The 26,425-nt window shown below is 34.7% G+C and overlaps 1 protein-coding gene across 1 annotated transcript in view; it reads left to right on the plus strand.

The window, feature by feature from the left end:
- Positions 1-5,653: 5,653 nt before the first annotated feature.
- Positions 5,654-26,425, plus strand: part of USP6NL (USP6 N-terminal like) — a gene marked incomplete at both ends in the record, with an annotated part of 88,740 nt that continues 67,968 nt past the window's right edge. The window contains one exon of the mRNA XM_084253417.1: positions 5,654-5,817. Within this exon, the coding sequence (XP_084109543.1) occupies positions 5,745-5,817 (73 nt within the window). The remainder of the gene's footprint in view (positions 5,818-26,425) is intronic.

The raw sequence follows: 26,425 nt of genomic DNA on the forward strand, positions 1-26,425 counted from the left end.
TTTTCCTTCTCATTTATCTACATGTTCTGAAAAAAATGACAGTTTATTCTAAAATATATTTCCAGGAAAGCCAAAAAAGTGGTAGAAAAAAATCTGAATTATTGCCAAGAATAAAAAAAAATGCTGGGTTGTTACTTATATGAGCGAAAACTTTTGTGAACAGAGCGCAGTGCAAATATCTGTATCTGTGTTTAGTGTACTAAAAAGATGTAAATGAAATATTTTAACACATGAAAAATATCAGTTCTAAAATACTGATAATAGATGCAAATTTACCTCATTTTTATAAAATCAGTGACAAAAAAGTTGAATTTGACTTGTATTTTTCTTTGGAGGAAGGAGAATGGCGTATTTTGGACTCTCCAAACAGTTGTTCAGTAGAGAGTATGTGTCTTTCCAGCCTGTTGCATTTCTCTCTTTGTTCTTGTCCCAATTTTGTTCTCACACAGCCATTCTCTCTCATATTCCACTCTCAAACGCTGTATTTGGAAGTGATAGGGAAGATTAAGTCAGTGCTTTGGGATGGGTTAGCTAAAAGTTAGTGGTTTTGGGGTGATCATGTCTAACAAAATTACAAATGTAGGAAACAAGGTTGAGGTAAAAATCTTTCTGTTATAAAAAGAGCTAGCCCACAGCTGTTACAGGAAGTCTGTTGCAAGAGCAGCTTCTGTCCAGCCACATTGGGTCTCTCACATATATAGGAATTAATATATTTGTTTTAAGCACTCTTTCCAATTAAACTCAATATTTTTTGGATTTTTTTTATATTATTTTGGATAAAGTCTGATACCCTTTTGGATAAAGTCTGATACACACTTAATATATATTAATAAGGATTTCTTTTATCATTAAAAAATCCTTTCATATTTTAGAATAGTTTTTGGTTTATAGAAAAATTGAGCATAAAATACCAAGAGTTCTCTTATATCCCCTTATAATATATTTACTTTCCCAGTTTCCCCTATTATTAATGTATTAGTGTGGTACATTTATTGCAGTTGGTGAGTCCGTGTCGATGCATTATTGTTCATTGAAGTCTATAGTTTACCGTAGGGTTCAGTCTTTGTTTTGTACATTGTATGGGCTTTGACAAATGTATAATAACATGTCTACTCTAACAATATCATACAAAGTAGTTTCACTGTTCTAAAAGTTCCCTGTGTTCCCATCTATTCATTCTTCTCTCCATTTCCCCAAACCCTTAGCAACCACCGATCATTTCGATAATTATTAACTATATATTGTTAAAGAAATTGTTGAATTATCTTTGTCCCTTTTCTCCCACACATTTGCCCTTTGGAACACTACACTGTATTAAGTAAGGGTCAACCTTTTTCTTATAAAATGGGAGGCAGGAGATTGTTGTAAAGATGGTAATGGAGGACCCTTGCTGTAAGGATCTGGAAATTAATTCTTGTAAGACTGTCCATGCCATAGTTACCCCAGAGGTATGTATACCTTTAAAATTCGTTTTTTCAGAATGGTTGATAGAGTGAAGAAAATAAATGTGAGGATGTATGTATGTGTCTGTGTGTGTGTGTGTATGTATACACACAAAAATATGAGACTGCTTGTATACATATATACAGAGTTAACTGAAATATATTCTCTATGTGCATTTATTTTTACATTTTTTACCTCACCCTTTAAAATCACTGTTTTCTAGGATTTAAACATATATACATATTAATACATATGTCCTTTATATGTGTATGTAGTCAGAATTGAACCTTTTATATTGAAGCAATTTCAGACATAGTGAAATGTTACAGCATTAACAAAAACAATTCTCATATATTCTTATGCCCGGATTTCCAAGTGTTAACATTTTGCTATATTTACTTTCTCATTCTGTATTAATACATATTTTTTTTTCTGATCCATTAGCAAATAAATTGAAGTATTTGCTCCTGAATTCTTCAGGGTGTATATGTTCTGTAACATAACTACTAATGGTCACAGTCAGAAAGTTAACGTTGATAATCTATTGATCATATTCAAATTTTAACAGTTCTCCCAAAATGTCATATATTTTCCTCAACCCTTTCTGGTTCAATATCTTACCTGGGAACATGTGTTATATTTAATTATACCGACATTTTCTTTATACTCCTCTATTCTGTAATAGTTCCTCAGTCTTTCTTTGTTCTTCATGATCCTAACTTTTTAGAGTACGTTTCAGTTGCTTCTATTACAATAGGTACTCAAATAGTTTTTTTAAGTTTTTTTTTTAAAGATTTTTTTTTATACAAGAACTGGGGTACAGGGCAGAAGCACGGGAGGGTGAGAGGATTCACCAGAGACAGAGTGGGGAGCAGAACAGGCAAATGGACCAAAGGCACTGCTGAGGGGAGCAGTGGGCGAGACAGGAGAGGTCTGCGGCGCCATGTGGGAATCTCCCTGGCCAGCTGGGAATCGAACCCACGCTGCAGAGGCTGCTGACAGCTTCACAGTGCTGTGCTCAACCTGCTGCGCCACCGGGGAGGCCTGTACTCAAATATTTTTATTGATGTAATAATGTATGGTTTTAAAAAGTGAGAAGAGAATGGTAAAACAAGAAAGAGCTATTAGTTACTTTACAGAAGTTAAGGACTGATAGTAAACTAGTGTGTTCAAAATTATTGCTATGTGATTTTCATTTTCAAAACAATAGCAGTTTTCAATGAGATATAGGGGATGATGATTGAAATTCATGGAAATATGAATATAGATGTTGAAATTCATGGAAATATGAATATAAATGTTACTCACTTTTTGATCAGGTATGGAAGATTGAGTTGTCTGAGAGGAGAATGTCCTGTGTATCCCCTTACTTACATGGAAAGAGAAAAATTTTGGGAGAGAGCAAAGCTAACAGAAAGACCCTTCTGAAACATTATTTCCCTCCAGAAGAGTGGTAATAATTCCCAGGAGCTGGAAATGCAGAGAACTGGAAAATAAAGCCATGAGATACTTCGCTCCCACTTCATGTTCATATTGCCCAAAGAAAGGGAGCACTGGATGGAAAGAATTGGGTATCTTTTGATTTAGATGTTGATTTCAAAGGGGTCTTCAAAGGGCTTCTTTAAGGAGTATAGGTTTGAGTTGAGCTTGACCCAGCTTGACTCTTACTTTGATTTCATTTACAAGTACAAACAAGCCCTTTAAAGATAATAGGTAGTTGGAATACTTGCCCTGTTTTGTTCTCCATGTGCAAATATTTTCTCACTATCTTGGATCTATATCACTGATGTCTTAAATTAACACCCATATGGGGAATACATTATGGGTGGATATATATATGCATGTTATAGCACCTCTTCTTTGAAGAGCTGACAACTTCACCCTGAATTTTAAAATTATGCATTTTTACTGAAGAGGTTTGGTGTCAGAGAAAGCAGAAACATTTGAGTTTTAAACCCTATATTTTACTTATTGGTTAATTATCTTGTACCTCAGTTTTCCATTAGAAAAATTGGAAAATAATAAGCTTTTAACTGTGCAAGGTAGGGAATTATCTTTGGTTTGCTCAGGGACAGATCCATAATTTTATTATACATTGAAAATACCAAAATAATAAATGAGAAGGAACAAATGTGACAGAATAGTTGGCAGTATAGTAAGGAGAACAAATTGCTGGTAGAGAATCACATTAGGAAATATAACATTTAACCAAAACATATACAGGGTAGCTTCAGTGATTTTGCAGGTCCCGTCATTGGTTAGGGAGAAAGGGATATAAATTCAAGTGCTGAGGAACCTGTGGTGCCTGGGAGAGGGGAGGGGTAACTTCATTCTTACACATGACACAGAGGGGAAATGACTTCCTCTTTACTCTGAGATTCTTAAATAGAAAGGACATGTTTTAGGATAAACGTGCAACTGGATGAGACTCCCAAACTACATTCTTGTGGGTCATAAACAAGGGAACAACAATTGCTTCTTAATTAGGAAAAGTGCAAGGCCTCCCTAGTGGTGCCAAGGGTTAATATGCAACCTATGAAGCTATCCACAGTCACTGCAGCATGAGATTGATCCCTGGCCAGGGAGATACCCATATGGCACAGCAGACCTCTCCTGACTCTCCTGCTGCTCCCGTCAGCAGTGTATTTCAGTCAATCTGCCTGTTCTGTTCCCCACTCTATCTTTGGTGAATCCTCTCACCCCCACACCTCTGGCCTATACCCCAGTTCTTATATCTTAAAAAAGATTTATTTATTTATTTATATAAGCACTGGGTATAGTCAGAAGTGCGGGAAGGTGAGAGAATTCACCAGAGCCAGAGCGGAGTACAGAACAGGCAGACCAACGAAATACAATGCTGAGGGGAGCAGCGGGCTGCAGGAGAGGTCTGCGCTCCATGTGGGACCCTTGCCAGCAACCAGGGATCGAACTGGTGCTGCAGAGGCTGCAGGCAGCTTCGCAGCCCAGCGCTCAACCGCTGCGTCACCAGGGGAGGCCCAAGTAAATAAATCTTTAAAAAAAAATTAGGAAACATACAGAAGCTTAGGACTTGATTCTTCTTAGATTAGGAAAGGTGAGGGATTTCAGCTAGAACAGAAGCTTCTCCTCAGCCTCAGAGGATTTCATTGCTTTTAGCTCAAAATACTCTTTATGCCAGAGAGGGTCTTGAGAAACCAGTTCTGAAAATCGTGGGGTGGTCTGATTGGAGCATGTTTACCTCTTGTCCATCCATGTTGTAAATGGCCAGACTTCATCTTTATTTACTTATTTACTTACTTTATTGACTGAGTGAATTTCTGTTGTGAATAGATACCATATCTACTGGGCTACTGGAAATAGTGCTGCAGTGAACAGAGGATATTGTTTTTCTTTTCTAGTTAACTCCGTAAATTTACTTTGAAAAGGGCTGCTGCGTTATAAATAGAGCATGTAACAAAGGTATTAAATATTAATTAGGAATTGTTATAACCTGGCTGTTAAAAATAATATGGCAGAAACAGTGGTTATAGTTGATTTGAAATCCTCTGACCCATGTCTCTGGTGGTGAGACCAATAAATTTACAATCTCCTTTGGGAATTTTGTAGTGGGTAAGGTGAGTTTAGATATGCTGGGATGTTAGAGGATATGTGTGTGTGTATGTGTGTGGTGTGTGTGCATGTGTGTGTCTAAGGCAAGAAATACACAGAATATTTTTTTTGAGATACTGTAGCTTTTATGCAGATCTAGGAGCTTGGAGTTAGCAAGATAGATTTTATTTTTATCCTAAAGAAATTTCTGTTTTCTGTATTTCAAATATGAAGTTTCTGAGAAATTGGGAAAAAGTATTAAGGGTATTTTGGTTAGCTGTTGAGTGTTTTTTAAAACTTGCACACAGCATCTGTGATCGACTGTATGAGAATTTATAGCATAGCTCTTTATTTTTCTGCTTGTGACTTTGGTGAGAACATGTTTTCACTATGCTTAGTGATTTATAGATTACCTATGTTCTGTTTGGTTTTGTTTATAACTGGTTAATGCTTTGCAAAATGATGCATTTTGGACTTTGAGAATGGTGGTTTTTACATGTGCTGAAATCACTTTGAATCCTTGATTTTGAGAAGATACAGCCTATCCTTTTCATTGTTTCTTATTAACTGCTTCACAACCTTCATGGATAACTAAGCAAAGCATTTAAATCCTCTGAAGTTGAACTGTGTTCGTGCTTTAGCTTCCTGAAAGCAGAAATGATATGAGCTCTTGGGGATGAAACCTGTTGGATTTCTGGAGGAAGCAGCTGGAGTCTTTGGCTTGTTAGCTAGCAATGATTCAAGTCTTGCAGATTGTAAAGGAGCTGGTGACACCATCAAGGCAAAAAGCAGCCACAGTGAAGGAAGGTAGGGACATCATCAGAATGAACAATGGGAATACTTGAAGACATAAGGGAATTTTTTTTTTTTTTTAACCGAGAGAAAAGATATAAAGGAAGAGTTTTGGGTTATCATGTATGCTTTTACTCCCTCTGATATATTGTGGTATCTGAAAGGGATCAGGTAGTGGCATAATTGTTAACATGCCTCATTATTACTGTATTTAAACCACAGATTAGAAGCATGTCATTTTATATTTATGAAGAGTAAGGGCAGGTTATAACATTATCTGCTGCAACAGTATTTTTTCACATTTTGAAGATCCTCTTAAGAATATCATGTATTTGCAGGTAGAAGAATAATTTATATAAGCCTCTTTTACTTTAAAAATATAAATGATCATGGCAGAAATCAAGGGAACAAGCTAGGATTCTGCCTTTTGCAAGACAGAATTGTGCATAACTGAAAAAGTAATTATAAATGTGAATCTTACCAGTGAACGGTAGATTTTATTACCTTTAGTTAATAATTACTTTTATCATGTTTATGATTCTATGCTTAATGATTTAGTTTATACTTAAAACAGTCCTACATTTATATCCTGTGTCAGTTTGGGATATGCTGAAATACGTTTTCAATAACTTTTTAAATTGTATGTCTGACATATATCCTAAAATAAGCTAATGTAGATAATCTTTGAGGAGATACTTGTATATTTTGCTTTTTAAACATTTGAAGTAGCAGCTCTCCAAAATGACAATAAGGATTTGATTTAAAAATACAGTCCATCAACTATAGTGCTGGCAATATCACCAATTTAATCAGTGGTTTAAGATAAGTTAGTTGATAGATTTATTGTACCAACTTTTTCATATATAAGACGTATTATATTAACCTTTTGTCTTTATGTCATTTGAATAGTATGAACATGTCTCAGATGATATAAAATACAGGTTATTTTGAAATTTTATCTTTAACTTGATTGATCAATATTTAAAACTTATGAGTTTCCTTAAGTTCTGTGTAAAATAATTTAGGTTGATGACATGAAAACATATTGACATATATATTGTCAGCCATCTACAGAATATGAGAGCTGAAACATTAAGTATTTTATTGTCTACTCTCATTTTATTGGAAGAATATGGTATTTAAATGATTGAAGGAAAAATGCATCTCAGAAAACAGAGAAACTGACTTTGAAAATGTGAGTTTTATTTAGGATACCTTACAATTATTTACCTCTGGTTTTCTACTTTATTTCTCCTCCCCTTTCTCCTGAAATAGAAGACTGCATTCACATCTCTGATTAGCAGGATTTTAACAATTAGGTATTTTGAAAAAAGCGTACTGCTTTTACTATTTGAGGACAATATAAATTAGTTAATTTAATCCCAATCTGTTTGAAATGTCAGATTCTTACATTTTGACCTTTACAGATGGAATTTTTTTATTGGAATGTTTCTTCTAGTGTATATGTTTTCAGTCACAATCATAGTTACTTGGAATATACCCCGGGAAATAATAATAATATTATTATTCATGTCTTTGAAAATGCATGCATACAGACATGTAAAGAATGTAATCATATTTGACAAGAAATGCCATATGGTTATAGAAAAACTAGTACTTACAGATACTGTATATTTAAATAATAGGGTGGCTTTTGTGGTTAGGTTTTTTATTTTTTCACAAAATTACTATGACTGGGGAAAATAGAGGCAATTTATAATAGATTTTTTTTTAGAAGCTTGTTTTTTAAAATCTTTTTAATAGTGTTCTTACTTATTCAGTTAGCATACATGCTATTTTATCTTTTTGCAAAATATCATTACAATTTACTAAATTTTATTTTTTAAGAAAGTAATTATTCTTTTTCTTTTTTTAAAGATTTATTTATTTATGCATTCAAGAGCTAGAGTACAGACCAGAGATGTGGGGGGTGGGTGAGAGGATTCACCAGAGCCAGAGTATGGAACAGAACGGGCAGACTGACTGAAATACACTGCTGAGGGGAGCAGCGGTCGAGACAGGAGAGGTCTGCTTCGCCATGAGGGTTTCTCTCTGGCCGGCTGGGGATCAAACTCATGCTGCAGAGACTGCAGATTGCTTCATAGTGCGGTGCTTAATCCCTTGCGCCACCAGGGAGGCCCAAAATGTACTAAATTTTAATACTGATAAATTGGCTTGAGGAAAGCAAAGTTTGCAGACAAGCATAAAACACCCACAAGAAAAGAGTTTTTAATGTGATTCTTTAAACCTATAATATGAATTTGGATGAATGTAGAATGTAACATTTCAGAGTATTGCATTCACATTAACATTAGTAAATAATATGGAAAATTTGATTTGTGAAGGAAAGTATCTGAGTTAGTATTTTATGATAATTATGATAAAATGATTTGAGAGGTTTTCCATCAGTTGGTTATCCTTACATGAGATAGTAAAGTCAGTATAGTTTACTATACATCAGATCCCAGAGTATGATCAAAAATTATTTGGGGTTGGAGGGTAATTGTGGAATATTCCTTATTATTTTCTGTAATTTTTCAAAATATCTGACAAGTCATTACTTGCTTGGTTATTTAAAATATTAATTATCCTAGCCTACTCAACATTTAGTAAAATATAGTGCTAAGAGTTCATGTTAATACTCATTAAGGAACTTAGAATTTTACAACAGTTAACATTATAAGAAAGGGAGGGAACTTTTATAAACATTATTCAAAGGACATTTTTAGTACATTGTAGGATCCATATTACTTACGAGATAGTTGGAAAGGATCGGAATGCTGTTTTGTAATTTGGGCAAAATAAGGGATGAGGCAATGGGTAACTGGACTTTAGAAAAGTATTCTTTTGTTTATGGGAAGGAAGATCAAATATGCATATTAGGTTCACTCATTTGTTTATTCACTCATCATTCTCATTTATTTACTCAAAATCCTCTTGACCACTATTTGCAAGTTGCCGTGCTTGTCACTTGGGTTACAAAATATGATTTCAGTCCTTGTTTGGAAAGAAAATGAATGAATGAATGAATGAATGAATGGATGGATGAATGAATGGAGGAACATGTACTTGTTAAGACAGTCAGGTCTAAGAGGTGTTTGTGTAGTCTGGGCAGAATAGTGGGTTGTATGTTTTGCCGCAAGGTCATCATAGGTAGAGTTAAAGCAATTTAATCATGTGGACTAGAGTGAGGGATGGGATGAGTGATTCTGTGCTAAATGGAAAATAATGCTAACTGGAAAAGTAAGCTGTCAGCTTTCCTCTCACATTTCCTGGTTAGCCTACATCTCTAGGTCAAGCCCCACTGGATTGGGAAGGCAAAACACTAAACAGACTAAAAATTAAATGTGCAAGTCTATTCAAATGTACATAGGATATAAATGTAATTATTGTAGCTGTGTATCATTGAGGCATTTGCTTTTCTCCTTTGAAAACCTTATGTTTATTCAAATACAAATATTTTGAAAAAGTACATGTTTATCTTGTTAAATGGACGCATGCTAAATAAAATAATTTTTTTCTTATTCAGGTTATTTATTAAAAATATACTTTTGTAGGTTTCAAAACCTGATGACCATGTTTATTAAAATTATTTTTAAGAAAAGAGTAGGTTTAGAATGAGGCTTGAAGTTCTTTCCTGTTAGTAAAACATGAGCTTTGGTACCTGTTCTAACCTTTCAGTTCCTATTATACCTTAGCTCCTTTCCTCTAGATTGTTTAAATAACCTCATTCATTTCATTTGATAAACATGCACTGAACACTTACTACCTTGTCTTAAGTACAAGGCCACAGAGATGTGTCCTCAAGGAACTCCTGCTAGTGGGGAGAGAACAAAGTTAATAATTACAAATGGTATGATAGATGTTGTAGTAAACAAAGCGTCCTGGGAACCCTAAGGGGCCACTGGCCCTAGTTTGTCAGTTAGGAAAGTAAAGGAATTAGGCTCTTTGGTGAAAACAAATGCTATCATTTGAGCTAAGTGTCAAAGGATACATAAAAGCTAGCTGGCTAGAGTTAAAAAGAGTGTGTTAAGCATCCCAAACAAAATCAATAGCAGAGGAGAGCTCGGTTGTGAAACATGAAGGTTTTTGGAGAAGTTTGGAGATAATCTTAAAGTAATAGTGGGAAGAGTTGACAAGGCTGGCCATGTTATATTTGATCATTTAACTCTGTATTCCTTCCTCCCATTGCTATCTGAGATAACCTTATAAAACAATTTGCTGGAATCTGAACTTAGCCTGTATTTCTATCTCTAGCTCTATAGCTAGATCTCTCCATGTTCCCTGTCTGCCAGCTATAGCAGAATATATGCTGTTTCCCAGAGGTCCTGCTCTATTAGGTCTACAAGTCCCTCCTTTTCTTCCGCAAGGATTACACTCCTTATGTGAGCAGCCTACAAAGCTCAAATGCCACCTCCACCAAAAGCAGTCCTGACTTTTCCTCCCTTTCTTCTAGTTTTTAATGAATCATACCTTTCTTTGCATTTTACTTTTGCCTCTATTACTGTGCCTTTTACATCCTACTACATATTATGATTATACGTATTGACTTGAACAAGCAATGTTAATTGAAATAAATATTTTTGCTTACTGAACATTTTTCCTTCTCTTTTAAGCTGTTTTAGAGAGGTAAGATTGTCATAGATTGATCTGCAGATAAGTGAAATATTAAAACTCAATATTTAAACAATGGACAGAGAAATGTGCAAGTGATCCCCCTTTGAGATATTTAAAGAGTTTGTTAGATAATGGTTTTAGCTTATATTAAAATGTACCCTTATTTTGATCCATTTGTTGACTATTTAAGTTTGAGAAACTAAAATCATAGTAGCTAGTATCTATATTTAGTTATTTGTTTGAAGTTGTTTATGATATATAAAGAGTTTTGTGCTCTCTACCAAAGAAGTTGCCTTGATAAGAATTCTTTAATGAGAAGTTGAGAAATGGCTGCTTATGGCAAACACTGTTCATTGCCCACTCAGTATCCATTCTCTTTTAAATCTTTACTAATAACAGAGCCACAATTTTGTTTGAAGTGATATTGTGCTCAGTTAAAAAACAAACCAATAAATAAACTCATTTCCTGAGAAATAAACAAAAACCTGCTGGGAAAATGTTACTTTCTGAGACAGTTGTTACCTCTACTTCCTTGTTAATATCCTTTCCACGTGGAATATAAATGTAATTCCTGTAGCTATAGCAGTCTTAATGTAACCCTGAGGACAAGCATTATGGTAGAAGAGACTCACAGATGTCTGGTCTCTGGTGACATAATCATAGATGTCCTGTCTGTGGTCTCTGGAGACATAATCATAGATGTGACCAGTAAACATTTGTACCACCCCTGACTTACATCTAGTATTCTTGGTTTATTGCTTACAGTCAAAGCAGTCTTCACTATTATGGTATTCAATGTGACTAAACAAATAAAGAGGCACAAGTGTCTTTTAAATCATAGAGTTTTAGCTTGCAACTCAAATACTGTTCTAATATATATTGTTTCGTGCTGGAGTTGGGCAGTCTTGATGAGGAGTAGCATAAAACCTGAGGTCAAACACAGATATGGCCATTATAACATGGTGGGAGGGACTTTGATGATTTGGGAGTCAGAAGAATTATGATCTAGTTTTACCACCATGTGACTTTAGGCAAGTCAGTGAATGGCTCTGCTTGGTGTTTCCTATGATATGATGGGGTTCTCTTGGAGCCCATAGAGCACTGGCATTAATATTCTACTCATTTTCTTAAAACCATTTTTGTTTTTCTATGGCAGTCTTTTAGATTACAATATCAAATTAATAATTCCTGTCTATGTTGGCTTTTTTTACATCCACATATACAGAGACAGTAAACTGGGTTACAGTAGTAGAAAGTTGTGTGATTGATTTATATAGAAAGCTTGTAGAGATTTTTCATAGTTTACTGCTGTGTTGATACATGGTTATATGAGTGATGTAACGAAGATGAAAGGCATCACAGAGGAAGCTAGATAAGTGTGTGGAATATTCCCCATCAGAATCGGGCTCTCATCCCAGATTTGCCACTCACTTATTAGCTGTGTGACCTTTGGCAAGTTACTTAACCTCTGTGCATCAGATTCTTCATCTGAAGAGCCGGGATTATGATAGTATATTATTTATAGGAGTATCCTGATGATTAAGTTAATGCGTATAAGTATTTACACAATGGGTGGCACAGCAGTGGCTACATATAAGCTTTTGTTAATATTTTTGTTCATTTTGTTACTTTTTATTATTGTTACTGCTGTTGATAATACTTTTGATCTCTTCGATGGCTGACACATTGTAGCTGGTTATATGTGGGACAGAATACAGGGTACTTGGTGCTGTGCACAATGGTCTGATCAATATAGTGAGTTTTATTAATATAACTGTGCCAGCGCATTTATACGTGGGAAACTTTAAGCAGTGCATTCTTTGAATTTGGAAATGTAGTATTTGAAGTCAAAATTGTGTGTGTTGTAGGCAAAGTTAATACAAGTTTTCTGAAAACTTTGGGGAAATACATTTCTGTGTGTAGACATTTCCTTCCACCTTTGTGCAGATGTTTTAAAAAATGTTGTTTTGAAGAAAAATGGAATCATTTTATTTAGTTCACTGACACAGTGTATCATTCATTCATTGTCTTAACAATAGTAAAGAATTTTCGATCGGAAGTGGTAAATTTTGCAATCAATCATTGCTTGAAACTAAGTGGTTTGAAAGTTTTCTTTGACTTGTCTGAACTTTCTAAGTTGAATATAATGGATTCCCTGAGCAACATTCCTGATTTATTTGTCAGGAAGGCAGTACTCTGTAATAATAGAGATTTGTACTTTAGTTCAGCCTGAACTCTGTGTATTATGGTATATGAACCCACTGATTTGTGGTTAAACTTAAATATGTATAACTAAGTAAATAAAAAATTTCATTGCCTCAGTCATGCTGATTGATCACTGGTGTTCAATAACTATAAAAAATGCTCTTGGACAGCACTGGCTTCATATCTTGAATTCATATTTATTGGTTAATATGGCTTTCATTTATTAGTTACATGGCTTTGGGTAAATTATATAACTTCAGTGCCTTAGTCTCCTCATATGTAGAATTGGGTTAATAACAGCAGATACAAGTTCTCATAAGGTTGTTAATGTGGATTAAGTCAACATTTTGTAAAGTGTTTAAAGCAGCATCTGGCACATACTACATATTTGTTAAATAATATGCATAGTGCTCTGATTTCTCTTTTTTATAATTTATTAACATGTAGTGGTTATTTTGAGTGCTCACTGCTCCCAGGGTGAAGAACTTTGTCAGGCATATTAGGAGTAAGAACCTACCCTTCCCAACTCATTCTTAAATACCATCCAGTTCTAACCCTTTAGTTCATCATGCATTTGTTGTTAAAAACATTTAATGGTGATGTTACGCCTCTTCAAATGGCATATGAATTCCTCCCAGAATGGAAGCATTATTATATGTGCCTCTAGTCAATACTCAGGGTATGCTTGTTGAATAAAAGAATCTCCAGTTTTTAAAATGCAGTCAGTATTTCTATTAATATCAGAACTGCATTTGTTCAAGTTAATCTGAAGTAAAGGGAATTCAAAATCCATTTCACCATCTGTGATCTCCGTATCAGAAATGTGCTCAGTCTCCAAGACTCTCTAATCCTTGTCTATATTTGTCTCAGTGGGAAGGGGTCTGGATAGTCTTATCACTAACTGCATGACAGCATGGTGACATGTAAAGCACCCTTTGGGGATACATTTGAAATTTTTTTCTGGATGACAAATTCTTAAAGGATGCTGACTTTATCTTGCTTTACTCCTTTAATTTATCTCCCATTTTCTTTGGTCTGCTGTTTGTTGCTTCTTTTTTGTGTTTTCTTTCCCCCTGATTATGCTCAAATACTTACAACATGTATGTAACAATGGGAAAGTCAATCAAAAGGGGGAAAAAATCAAATAGCAAGCAAAACTTTGTATTTTATTTTACTTTATTTTTAAAACACCCTTATTTATTTTTCATCTTTGTGTTTTTATGATAATGATTTCTGGGTATGACTTAGGTTATTTTTCACTTTGAACAGGATATTATCTCTAAATTAAAGTATAAAAATTCTACCATGAACTAATACTGTAGAATGATGCATAACTGTGTAGTAAGATGATATAGAATCCCCATATTTTACTGAAGTTGCTTAATAAAAACATTATCAGTGGCCAAGCCATAGTTATCTATGGATGGCTTGAATTTTGGATTTCATGTACTGTCACAAATATATATTGTTTAAGTTACCTTGTACTATGTTAGTGGAGGAGAGCGCAAGTATTATAAAACCAATAATGTGAATCACACTGACAATGGCCTTGCAGTGTAATTGGAAACAGACAGCTCTCAGACCTTGATTCACTATCCTGTGCTGTTTTCTCAGGTTTTTCAGAGGTGTCAGGGGATGGCTGGATCTGGTACCAAGTTCAAGCTGGCAATGATTTAGAGTAACTCTTTGTATTTTTTTCTATTTATTATTTTAGAACCTATATACTATGGTTACATTTTAAAGTGCTGTGGTGTCCTTTATTAAACTTTGAGCTTCATGAGGGCAAGGATCATCATTTATTTATCATTTTTTTAAAAGATTTATTTATTTATGCATACAAGAACTGGGATACAGGACAGAGGTGTAGGGGTGAGAAGATTCACCAGAGACAGTGGGGAACAGAACAGACAGATTGACTGAAATCCACTGCTGAGGGGAGCAGTGGGTGAGGCAGGTGAGGTCTGCTGCACCATGTGGGTTGCTCCCTGGCTGGGGATTGAACTCGTGCTGCAGTGGCTACGGATAGCTTCATAGGTTGTGTGTTAACCCCTTGTGCCACCAGGGAGGCCCTATTTATCATTTTGAAGAAGAGTTATTTCTGGAAAATGCAGTGGTTTTTGAGCTTGTGTAGTACTTTTTTTTTCTATAGCTTATCATCAAAGTGATGAATGCACATATGGTTAATAGGGAATCAATGTTTTACTCAGTTACCTAGCTACTGAAAGGATTCAATTCTTACTTTATATTATCTTATTACTTAAACAGACTGCCCAGTGGATATTATAAACATCTCTAGAGAACAATTAGGTTTGCAATGAGTTATTTTACTTAGAATACTGCTTGGAATTACGTGTTTGTTTGATTCTCTGTCTTGCTGTAATTTAAATATAATTTAAAGGAGCTGCAGTGTCTTCATTCAGATAACTTGTTACTCTTTAAAAGTAGCCTGCTTGAGTATTGTTTCCCATTTGGCAGACACCAGTTGCAATGATTAATAAATGTCATTATACTGCTTCGTCATAAAGAGCTTTTAATGACTATTACCTGAGCATCTGCTGGTTTCATCACTGCAGTTACCAGCAACATCCAGCACAATATAGAGACTATACTTTGAACATCTGGTTTAGGCTAATCTAATTACAAATTATTAATATAAGGCATTTTAATATTCCTTTATCTTTAAAATAATTGTAAGGTAACTTATCTTTCCATAAAGTGAGCAATTCAAAATGAGAATGAAATACTTTCTGAATGGCAATCTTTGATAATCCCTCATTCTTTTTCTTGGAGTTTATGAATTCTCTGCATAATGTCAGCTGTATTACCAATATAAAATAGTGTGTTTTTTTTTTTTTTATCTTACTGCCCCCAAAGAACATTACAGACTACCAAACTTTTGGGTGTAGTCATACCTTTATATAGTCCATAGCTGCCCCATCTCTAGACAGTATTTCAAGGACTTGTCTTGAAACTATTTACAATTCTAATATATGTAACAAAACTATAACCTCAATGAAAACAGAAATTCCTAATATAAAGCATCATTATTTCCTTATTTTGGCAAAGATTACAATTAATATTTAGGACTTATGGTATTATCTGTTCCCATATTTGAGGTATTCACTAAAAAATGACTCACTATTCTGACTTGTTTAAGTTCACTGTCATTCAAAAGCTCTTTCATTCTGCTATTCTTTACTTGGTTTTAATTTTTGCCCAATGAATAGAATTATTGTAGTGGATCTCACATTGCTGAATATAACCTTTGTTTTTTCTTAGTTGGTGTGTATATGCCATGCCAGTAGGCACGTTCAAAGCTTTCACTTATGATGGTTGGTATTTTGTTGTTTAGTGTTGGCAGGAAGTATAGTATGGTAAGATTTAATGTGTAAGGGTAGTGAGATATTCAACCTTTTTAATAGAGTGAATGTGTAAATAGCAAATACTTTAGTAAAGATATGTGTCTATTGTTTGGGAATGTACTATAAATTTGTACCCAATTAAAGCCTATTTGAGGAAGTAGTATCATTAGACCTAGGAAGTATTTCTACTTAACAGTGGAGCCGGCCCAATTATTTCAAAGAACTTTTGATCAAACAAAATTCCAGAGAAATAATTTGAATAGCATTTGGACTTTGTGACAAGATCTGACCAATAACTTAAGACAAGTTGAATAGATATAAGTAATCCATTATAGAAATTCAGTGAGTTTTGCTACAGTGGAGACAGAGGTTTTGATTTGTGGCACCATGATTTAATAACTCTGTAATCCTGGGCTAACATCAACACCTTTCTAAGTCTCCGTTTTCTCATCTCTATATGATACCTGTGTTTCTAGGGTTGTAATTAGGGTTAAATTAGAAATCTAATTTAATTCTTATTCATTTAGTCATTCATTAAGTTTATTGAACATCAACTCTAAGTCAAGCACTGTACTCGACACGGGTTTACAGTGGTAAATAAAATGACATGAACTGATCAGTGGGTACAGTGGAGAAGGTAAAAAACAAGCTAGGGGCCAACAAATCAAGTGATTATAAATTGTGTTTTTTCTCTGTGGAGAAGAATATGAAGGTGCCACACAAGAGAACAAATGACCTATCTCTCTGAGGAGGTAGGAGCTAGGTTAAGATTGGAAGTGTGGTAGTAGTCAGCAATCAAAGAGTGTGGAGCAGAATTCCAACCAGAGGAAATAGAAATAGAATGGGATTGTCATGACGTGACACAATGCTTGCACACACTCTGTTCGGGACTTAAATAAGGCCTGTGTAGTTGGAGAGTTGCTTGTAAATGATGAAGAGTGGGATGAGTAGCTCTTTGTGATCTGTGTGGTGCGTGGTCCATGCTACATGTGTAGTATTAGTTGGTATTATTATTATAATGACTGTTTATTTAGAGGATCTAAAACTTTGATGGAAGCAAATAGCTTCCAAAGAAAATGCCTCAAAATCAGTGAATTAAGGACCTCCCTGGTGGCGCAAGGGGTTAAGCACAGCACTAAGTGGCGGTCTGCAGCCTCTGCAGCACAAGTTCTATCCCTGGCCAGGGAGCTACCCACATGGCACAGCAGAACTCTCCTGTCTCACCCACTGCTCCCCTCAGCAGTGTATTTCAGTCAGTTTGCCTGTTCTGCTCCCCACTCTGTCTCTGGTGAGTCCTCTCACCCCTGTACCTCTGGCCTGTACCCCAGTTCTTGTATGCATAAATAAATAAATCTTTAAAAAAAATCAGTGAATTAAAATGTGTATGCTATTTGGAGAGGCCTTTAGGCCTAACCATCTTCTTCATCAAGAATTTAAGCCTGACAGCAAAGCTTATTCAAATATAAATAGATTGGTCTTTTACTCTCCCTGCTGGTAAATATATTTTAGCAGGTTTGGAAACAATGAAGGGGACTACTTTTCATGGCTAATTCAAACTAATAAGAAAGTGCTTGTTGGCAAGGTAGAAGTTATGGTAACTTATTTGAATTTTATAAAATTGTAAGGAAGAAATTTTATACTCATATTGTGGCTACTGATTCTAATAAGAAAGATCAAGGAATTTACACAAAATAAAGTTGCTATTTAAGGTGTATTTGAGTTTAAGAACTTGAATGAAAGGTAAAAGGAAAGGCTTGTAACCAATAATGAATGAAAAAGAGTAATAGGTCATCAAATGTGTTGGGTAGGATCAGGGGCAAATGAATTGATACCTGTGAACAGTATGGAGTAGAGTAATGGGAAAAAAATGTCTTTCAAAAGCATGGTTGGATCCTGAAGCTCAGTGATCAAATAGGTCTGCTATTCAGAGAAGATATGTAATGTAAACCTGAGAGTGAAGACAAAATTCCCAGACTCTTGCTTCCATCTGTTCTTTTGGTTTTGTTTTGTTTCTAAGCAGTATTATCTTCAATCAGATAAGAGAATAGACAGAAATCTGTGGTAATTGAAACCAAGGTAGATTAGGAGTTAAAAAGACCCTTTAAGTTCTGGTCTTCAGGGTTAAGTGAGCAATGGTCTTAAGACTATTTTTAAATAATTTAATAGTCTTTTAAGAATAGCAAATAAAACTTGGAGAAGATATCTGAATACTAAATGAAAAAGTGGAGCAAAGCTAGATTCTGGTAGTGAGAAATGATTGAATTTCGTGCTAATCCCAATCAGAAGTCTAGCTTAGCTTTATGATATAATGGCTACAAATGGGTTTAAAAGGAAACAGAGAACATTAGAGGCTTCTCTACGTATAAAAAGAACACACCAGGGCCTTCCTATTGGCGCAAGGGGTTAAGCACCACACTATGAAGCAATCTGCAGCCTCTGCAGCACGAGTTCCATCCCAGGCCGGCTAGGGAGAAACCCACATGGCGAGGCAGACTTCTCCTGTCTTGCCCGCTGCTGGCCTCAGCAGTGTATTTCAGTCAGTCTGCCTGTTCTGTTCCCTGCTCTGTCTCTGGTGCATCCTCTCATCCCCTGCATCTCTGGCCTGTGCCCCTGCTCTTGTATACATAAATAAATAAATCTTTTTTTTTTTTTTAAAAAAAACAACAACAACAACACACCAGTGCAACTTCCTTTTTTTCATTGTCACTAAATAGATAAAGAAAAACTGTAGATAGATTTTATTTTGGATGTTAGGTATTTGGCCGATATAGACTAGAAGACTTGACAGTGATGTAAGGATTTTATAACTTATTGATGGACTATATTTACATTTATTTATGTCAGAAGGATCCTAGTTTTTCAACAGTTTTTCAGGGATTAGGATGAAAATTTAGTTATCATCATTGGATTAATGAAGGATGGGAGAACAGTACAAAGTTGGTAGAAATAACTGACGTAAGACTGTGAAATTAAGATTTACTAAGTTCTTCACAGGCGACATTAGTAAGCCAAAAAGAAAAAAAAAGTTCAATTACAAATGACAAAATAGTAGGATATCAAGTTCTCCAGTGAGATGGAGATAGCTCTGGGATGTCATGTTGAATTTTGGCTGTCAAATTTCAAAGGAAAGTAAGTAATATATCATATGTTGAACATTGTAAATATCTGTGTGATTTGTATTTTTAGGGTTGTCATGTGAAAAAGCCTAACTTTGTTTAGACCTCAGTGAAAACGTTTCTAATAATAATTGGAACATTTCAAGATGGAATGGACTGACTTGTGAGCTTGTGAAATTTTAATCTCTCAAAGCATTAAGAGAAATTAAGTGAGCACTTATTAAGAAATTAAGAATGTTATAAAGGGAATATTGTCATCTTGTGGGAAGTTGTGCAACATATATTTGAGGTGTTTTCCAGTTCTTTAAAATTCTTTTCAATTATAATTTTTGCTTAGATATTTCTGCAGCCAGGTTTATTGGTCAGTTTTTTCCTAGACTTTTATTGCTAATAGATATGTTATATAGCACTTAAAAGTTTTAAAATGCTTTTATGAACCTGATTAAAAATGATCTTCAAACAAATTCTACAAGTTGGGCAGGAGATGTTTTACAACTGTCAGGCAGCTGTATCATAGTGTTTTAGAGTATGGGTTCTCGATTCCAACAGTCTACGTACACTCTGCCACTAGCCATAAGACCTTTGGCATCAGTGCCTCCCTTTCCACATCTTAATTTGGTGATAATAATAGTGATTACTCCGTAGAGTTGTTTGAGTTTACATATGATGATATGCTTGCGACATGACTTCTTTAAATAGTTTTATTCTCCAAATGCTGTGTAAAAAAATTTAGCATCTGATTAGTGTATAAATTCCTGGCCAGGTAACTGAGGATGAAACATTGGGCTGAGGATAAGATCGATAGCTACTGTAAAGAATCCTAACTATGAATTTTTAGGTAGGCCAGACATAATATTACATGGAGTTTAGTGGCAGCCCTTTGCTCTTCTTTCCAGGATCAGTTGCGTCTAAGATTATTCTTTTATTATTATTATTATTATTATTATTATTATTAAAGTCTTTAATATAATGGTATAAATTTCTTTGGAAATCTACATTCTATGATTGCTATTTTTCTCAAATATATTCAGTTTTTGGGTAGATCAAATACATATAGTAGATTATATATTGATAGGTGTTTCATAATACTGAAAGAATATGTATTTGGATGTGATTAGATTTTTTAATATTTGCTTTTTGAGCAGAATTTGCATCATTTAAAGAAGATTTACAGTTGCCATTACCTTAATCATTCAGTTCTGAATCAGCCACACAATAATGATATGTTGGTTATCAGAACACAAGTCCTTAAATTTTTACTAAGTTTAATAGCTTTTTTTATGGCCTCAAACTAATTTCTAATTCTTAAAGCTTTTCCTTTTCTTATTTTCTTATACACTAACATTTTACTCCAAGGGGATTAACTCTCTGCTCCAGTTGTGGTGGATGGGAGATTACTAAAAAAGGTGAAGGAGAAATGATAAAGGCTTGAAGATGCTCTTTTCCTAGCCTACATCAGTGTTGACATGAGTGTTGAGATCTGTGTTATTGGAAAGATGTACCTATTGCTATAGACTCTACCTTTTTATGAAAATATCATGACTTTTTTGTGCAAATGATGAGTTTCTACCAGCTTTTAAGTTCTGGGTCAAATGTTGCGTGTGCCCTTTTCTGAAATCGCTTTTTCTTATCAGCTTCTCTATAGCAGTTTAAAAAAGCAGCTGTTAGAGTCATTCATCATATTATGTACAGTTTGATTCTTTATGTATCTGACTCAGGAGACCACGATCTTTTTGAGGAACTGTATTTTATTCATATTTGGGTTCACAGTAACTAGGCACAGTGGCAGTAAATAATGCTCATAATTTTTGAATTAATGAAAATTGGAAAACAATCCAGATCTGATTTTTCCAGGGGAAAGTTGGTCTTTATTTTCTTAGTTTAATCTTCATTCACTTATATTACTGATTATTAGGTATCCTAAGTAGAAGTTTTAGGTATCCATAGAGATAAGGCAGAATTATTTGATGACTATAGATTTTCTTCAAAAATTCTTTCATAGCTTTCCATTTGAAACCACATAAGAAGTCTTAAGGATCAAGTATGCTTCTCAAGCAGAACACTATTTTATTAAAATGCTTAAAATGTATTTGGAAAAAATTTTTTAAAACTTTCTACCTTATGTATCAATGTGATCTGTGTTTATACTTTTTCAAAAAAATATTTTATAGTAAAAGTAATGCAGGCCTGTTATTGATCATTTAAAAAATTTAAGAGAAAATTGTTCATATTTCCTGCTTTCAGAGGTTAAAATGTTAACATTTTGGTATATATTTCATTCTAGTCTTTTTTCATGGTTTGTTTTTGTCTTTGGTTTTATTTTCCAAAGTAGTTGATGATTCTTTATTTGGTATTACATATAGTTCAGTTGGCTCAGTTTTGGTGAAACACATCATTTAAGACTTTGTAGACATTACATCGGGGCGGGGGGGGGGATTTGTGTTGTCTTATTTTAGCATGTCCTCCATTCAAATACTTCAGAATATCACTAGATTGTTTTCTTTTTGAGTCCATTTGATTCTTTGTTTTGCTGTATCTTTGTTTCACTCCCATTATGAGGTTAGGTGTGTTTGTGTTAATGAGCAGAGAAAAACAAAGCTACTTTGGTAAGTGCTGGACTGGCTTCTAGGCCCCCTCACTAGCTAAGTGATTCACTTTCATACACATAGTCCATAATTCAAATTTATGCCAAATTCATATCTCAGTAAGGGTACCAGTTTTTACATGATCACCTGTAAGAGTTGCTCCATTGTTGAAACTGATGAAGTGTTAAAAATTCTCAAATGTGAAGATGAGATGAGGGTAAATCCTAGGAAACAAATCCTAAGGGAAGCTCCTATTCAAAGAGTAAGCAGAAAGGAAGACATTAATACAGAATATCGAGGAAAAATAACAAAGGAGGTAGGAGTAAAATTGAAGGAAATTTATATAAATTTATGTCATTTAGGCAGTGAGTTTCAACACTGAAGGAACATTTAATGTTGACAAATACAATCAGATATGAAATAAAAGTCACTGCTTTCTGGGGGGCCCCCTAACGAGAGTTAATTTCTACCTCTGTTATGTTCACACAAAATTCATATACTTCTCTTGAAGTATTTAACACCTTGTATTGTGAGTTTTCCCTTTCTGGCTGCCTTAAACAGCCTCTCTAATTGTCGTCTTCTACTGCATGATCCTGAGCTCAAGGCTTGCTCTCTAAATACTGTTTAATAAACACATAGCTATGTAAATGGGTAATTGTAGAATTATTTTTCAAAATTATATATATATATATATAAAGCTTTTTAAAAACCTTATTACCTGTGTGATAACCAATAAAATGTCAGAAATGAAGAGGATTTGTTCCTTGGTCCTAGACACTTGTTTATTGAAGATATGGTAATGTTGATATACTGCAGTGCTCATTTTTCTGTAACTCAGCTTGAAATGCTTTTACTTGTATTTTGGTATTTGTGTAAGTCAAGGGTTAAGAATTTGTGAAGGTTTCAGCTCTTTAAATTAGGCATTTTTATGTTCCAAGATGATATTCAAATGAATCAACCTAATAATTTTACTAAGTATGAAACAGTTGTGCCTCCTTGAGACAATGATGATGTAATAAATTCACTCCCCATTCTTTTAGCTTTTGTGAACAGGGAAATACTAAAGTGTTTGTGCAACATGCATATATTATCAATTATCAGTAGTAAATATGTTAGAAATATTGTTTTTTAAAGTTTGATATGCTTTAGGGTTAACAAATCTTAACTGAATAACATTTGTATTTTATATAGGGGGAAAAGAGATGGTTGTAGGGGTATGAAAAAAGAAATAAGTGTAAGGTTGTAATATATTGAATAGAGGCTTTAAATCAAAGCCTAAAAAGCATCTAAAAGTGCCATGTTTCCTGTCTCCTGCCCAGGATCTGGCAATTGGTAATTAGTAGAGCATAAAGAAATACACATAATTATATCCAGTTGTAGATGAAAACAATAGCGAACCTTCTTAATTTAACATTTGGAAAAGTTTACAGAATTGTTCCTTATAATCAGTTACTATGAAAATGCATATTGTATCCTTAAAACTCCATGGCAGCTTTTTGGTATTAGTGGAGTGAAACCTTGGAAACTTAGGTATCTGAAAGTATAAAGGGATAAGTAATTTGGGGATGTCATCATTTTCAGATCTAGGAAGATTTTTTCTTTTTATTGGAGTAAGAAACTCTTTTGTAGAAACAGAACCAGAACATGCAGGTTTGAATACATTGCATTCAGCTAACCCGCTTACTGGTTACTGTGTACTGATTGGTTTGTTGGTAGTTTATACCTTATTAATTTAGAGGTTAATAGACACCTCTTCTTTATCAATCTTAACTTTTGAGCATAGTGGGTAAGAGGACAGACTTGGGGCCTTCCAGATATAGGTCTGAATTGAGGCTCTGACTCCATATAGCCTAGGACAAGTTGCTTTACCTTTAAGTTTCTTTCTTTTTTTTTTTTTTCATTTGTAAAATGTAAAATGTTTGAATATTAAATGAGGTAGTATGTACCTAACCCAGTTCCTAATAGCTAATAAAGAGTTCAGTAAACAAACACACTATTCTTCATTCCCAAATCACCTTCATTTTCTCTATAGCTTCTCTGGCTCTTCTCTATTCAGTAATATCTTCTTGGCCTCTATTGACTGGCGGGCATTTTGTTGATCACTTGCCCTTATTTAATGCTGCTTTGAGGATCTCTGTTGACAGATTCTCTTGATAAACTTTGCTCACTTGCTTGCCATCTTACTTGTTCAAAGATGGTGTTTGAGTGATTAAGAACACTCAGGAGCCTTTTTGCCATGGTTCAAATGCCAGTTATAAAACTTCAAAGTTGTGTGATCTTCACAAGTTAATTAAGCTAAACAACTTTCTCATCTATTAATACCTAGCCCATTGTTTTGATGTGAGGACATTAAATAAGACCATATACATAAAATATTTGATTGTGCAGAGTAAATGCTAGCTATTACTTATGAGCCTGTTTGTTAGTTAATATGTAATTCATTTAAACTCCTGATTGGTGACTTCCATCATACTTTTGATGTTTGCTCGGTAAAATAAATCTTACTTATACCAGTATCTCTAGTGCAAAATTACTAGCACAAAAACATAGAATATAAAGAATACATATTATATTAAACATACATATACATGAGAGCCATTTATATGTATCTCCTTAGGATTTGTTAGGTGAGGTGTGATGAATTCATATTGTGAGAATTATGTTCCACTGTCTTTCAAACGTACTTTTTTTTTTAATAAATGACTGAATGATAGGTTAGTATGATATGAGCACTTACATTTTATCACTAAGTGTTTCCAAATTGCTATTGATTTTTGCTTTTGATTTTCCAGTTTGACCCTAAAGACCATTCAAGGGCCAAATGTACCTTATATGGCTCTTGCTTTTGTTTATTTGTTAATATAGTTCTTCCTGAATGCTACTCAGTTTTTTCTATGTAATACTTAGTTCTTGTTTTTGTAGACCATTTTTGGCACTGTTTAGTTTTTGTGTGTCATTGTTGATGTAAAGGATAGAAAAGTTACTTGCCAGACTATCTGTGGAATTGTTTACTATTAGGGTAGGCAATGTATGAATTCTTTCCTTTCCCCTTTATCCTTTATCTATAAGAATTTGCTATAGTTGAATCATTTCTTGTAAAATACCTATTGGGCTGAATTCAACACAAACTTATTGTAATGAATATGACTTTATGTACCTGTGGTTCTGAATGAGCTAAAAGAGTTGTGATAGTTAAGTAAATGAAGTGAATTCAACAAAATTCTTTACAAAATTGAAGAAGTTGGGCCTTCCTGGTGGTGCAAGGGGTTAAGCACTGCACTATGAAGTAATCCGCAGCCTTTGCAGCATGAGTTCACTCCCCGGCGGGCCAGAGAGCAACCCACATGGCGAAGCAGACCTTTCCTGACTCGCCCCGCTGCTCCCCTCAGCAGTGTATTTCAGTCAGTCTGCCTGTTCTGCTCCCCACTCTGTTTCTGGTGAATCCTCTCACCCCCCCCTCCCCCAGCATCTCTGGCGTGTACCCCAGCTCTTGTATGCATAAATAAACAAATCTTTAAAAAAAAACCAAAATTGAAGAAATTAATCATAAAGGCATTTATTTAGTATGAACTAAAAATATAACATGAATATCCATTTGGTGATTATTCTTTCATTTTTTTTTTTGCATATTTCAACATCATTTCTCATTATCCTAACATACACAACCTAAAAACAAAGAGGAAGTTCAGTTGCTTGAACTGAACACAAAGAATTTTCCATATGAATGGTTTCTTCAACACCTTTGGCTTCCGTTTGCACAAATAATCAGCAATTTATTGTAATGGAATTGGAAAGCTAATGGAACTTAGTAAAAACAACTGTTAATAGTTCACATGAATCACAGATAGTTTTGTTCCCAAGAAAGGAGATGTAAAGATTAGCAGAGGGGAGAAGAAATCTTAGAAGGCCATTCACTTACACTTGAACAAAATGGCATGGTCGCTGGAAACAAGGCTTTGAAGTGAAGTCACTCTGCTTGACTTTAAGTCATGCTGTGCCTCTTACTTGCAGAGGACTTGAATGACAATTTGTCTAAACCTCAGGTTTCCCATATGGAAACTGGGATGGTCTTAACATTGAGTTAGCTGTGTGAAAACTATGTGAGATTATACATACACTTAAATGCCCAGTGTGGTGCCTAGCACATAGTTAGCTCTCACTAAACAGGCTTAAAGTATCCACAAACAAGGAGTTGTTGCACATTAGTCTTGTACTATCTCTTAAGCAATCACACTGCTGGAAAAGCAGCTAAGGTATAATCTTTGTATGCCAGCAACTGTGGGCGGGTTTAAGTGAGTAAATGACTCATATGCTTGTCTTAGTGCTCTAAGTATCTGTTGTTGGCAACTTGTCATTCAATCCTGCCCCCAAATGTGGGAATTGCCTCATATTCAACAACTAGCAATTATGTTTCTCATCAGTAGTAATGGCATTTAAATGTTGTTACATCACTTAATATTCTTTTCCTCTGTGAATCATCTCACACATAAAGGTAGGTGTTGCTAGTCTGATTTGGGGAGTTCTAGGGAACCAGTAGTGATACTCTGTCTTTTTGAGAAGACACAGGATAGATGGAGATCAAAACGATTCTCTGTTGGCTGATAGGAGTACATAACATTAGATTCAAAGTGAAAGGTACTTTCTGGGCTTAAACTTAACCCTCTGGGTGACTAGCACAGCTTAGCATCCCCAGGCTTCCCCCTAGGACAGGTGCCTTCTTGTGTGGAGAAGCACATCA

This window comes from Talpa europaea, assembly GCF_964194135.1.
Source record: "Talpa europaea genome assembly, chromosome: 14".
NCBI lineage: Eukaryota > Metazoa > Chordata > Mammalia > Eulipotyphla > Talpidae > Talpa > Talpa europaea.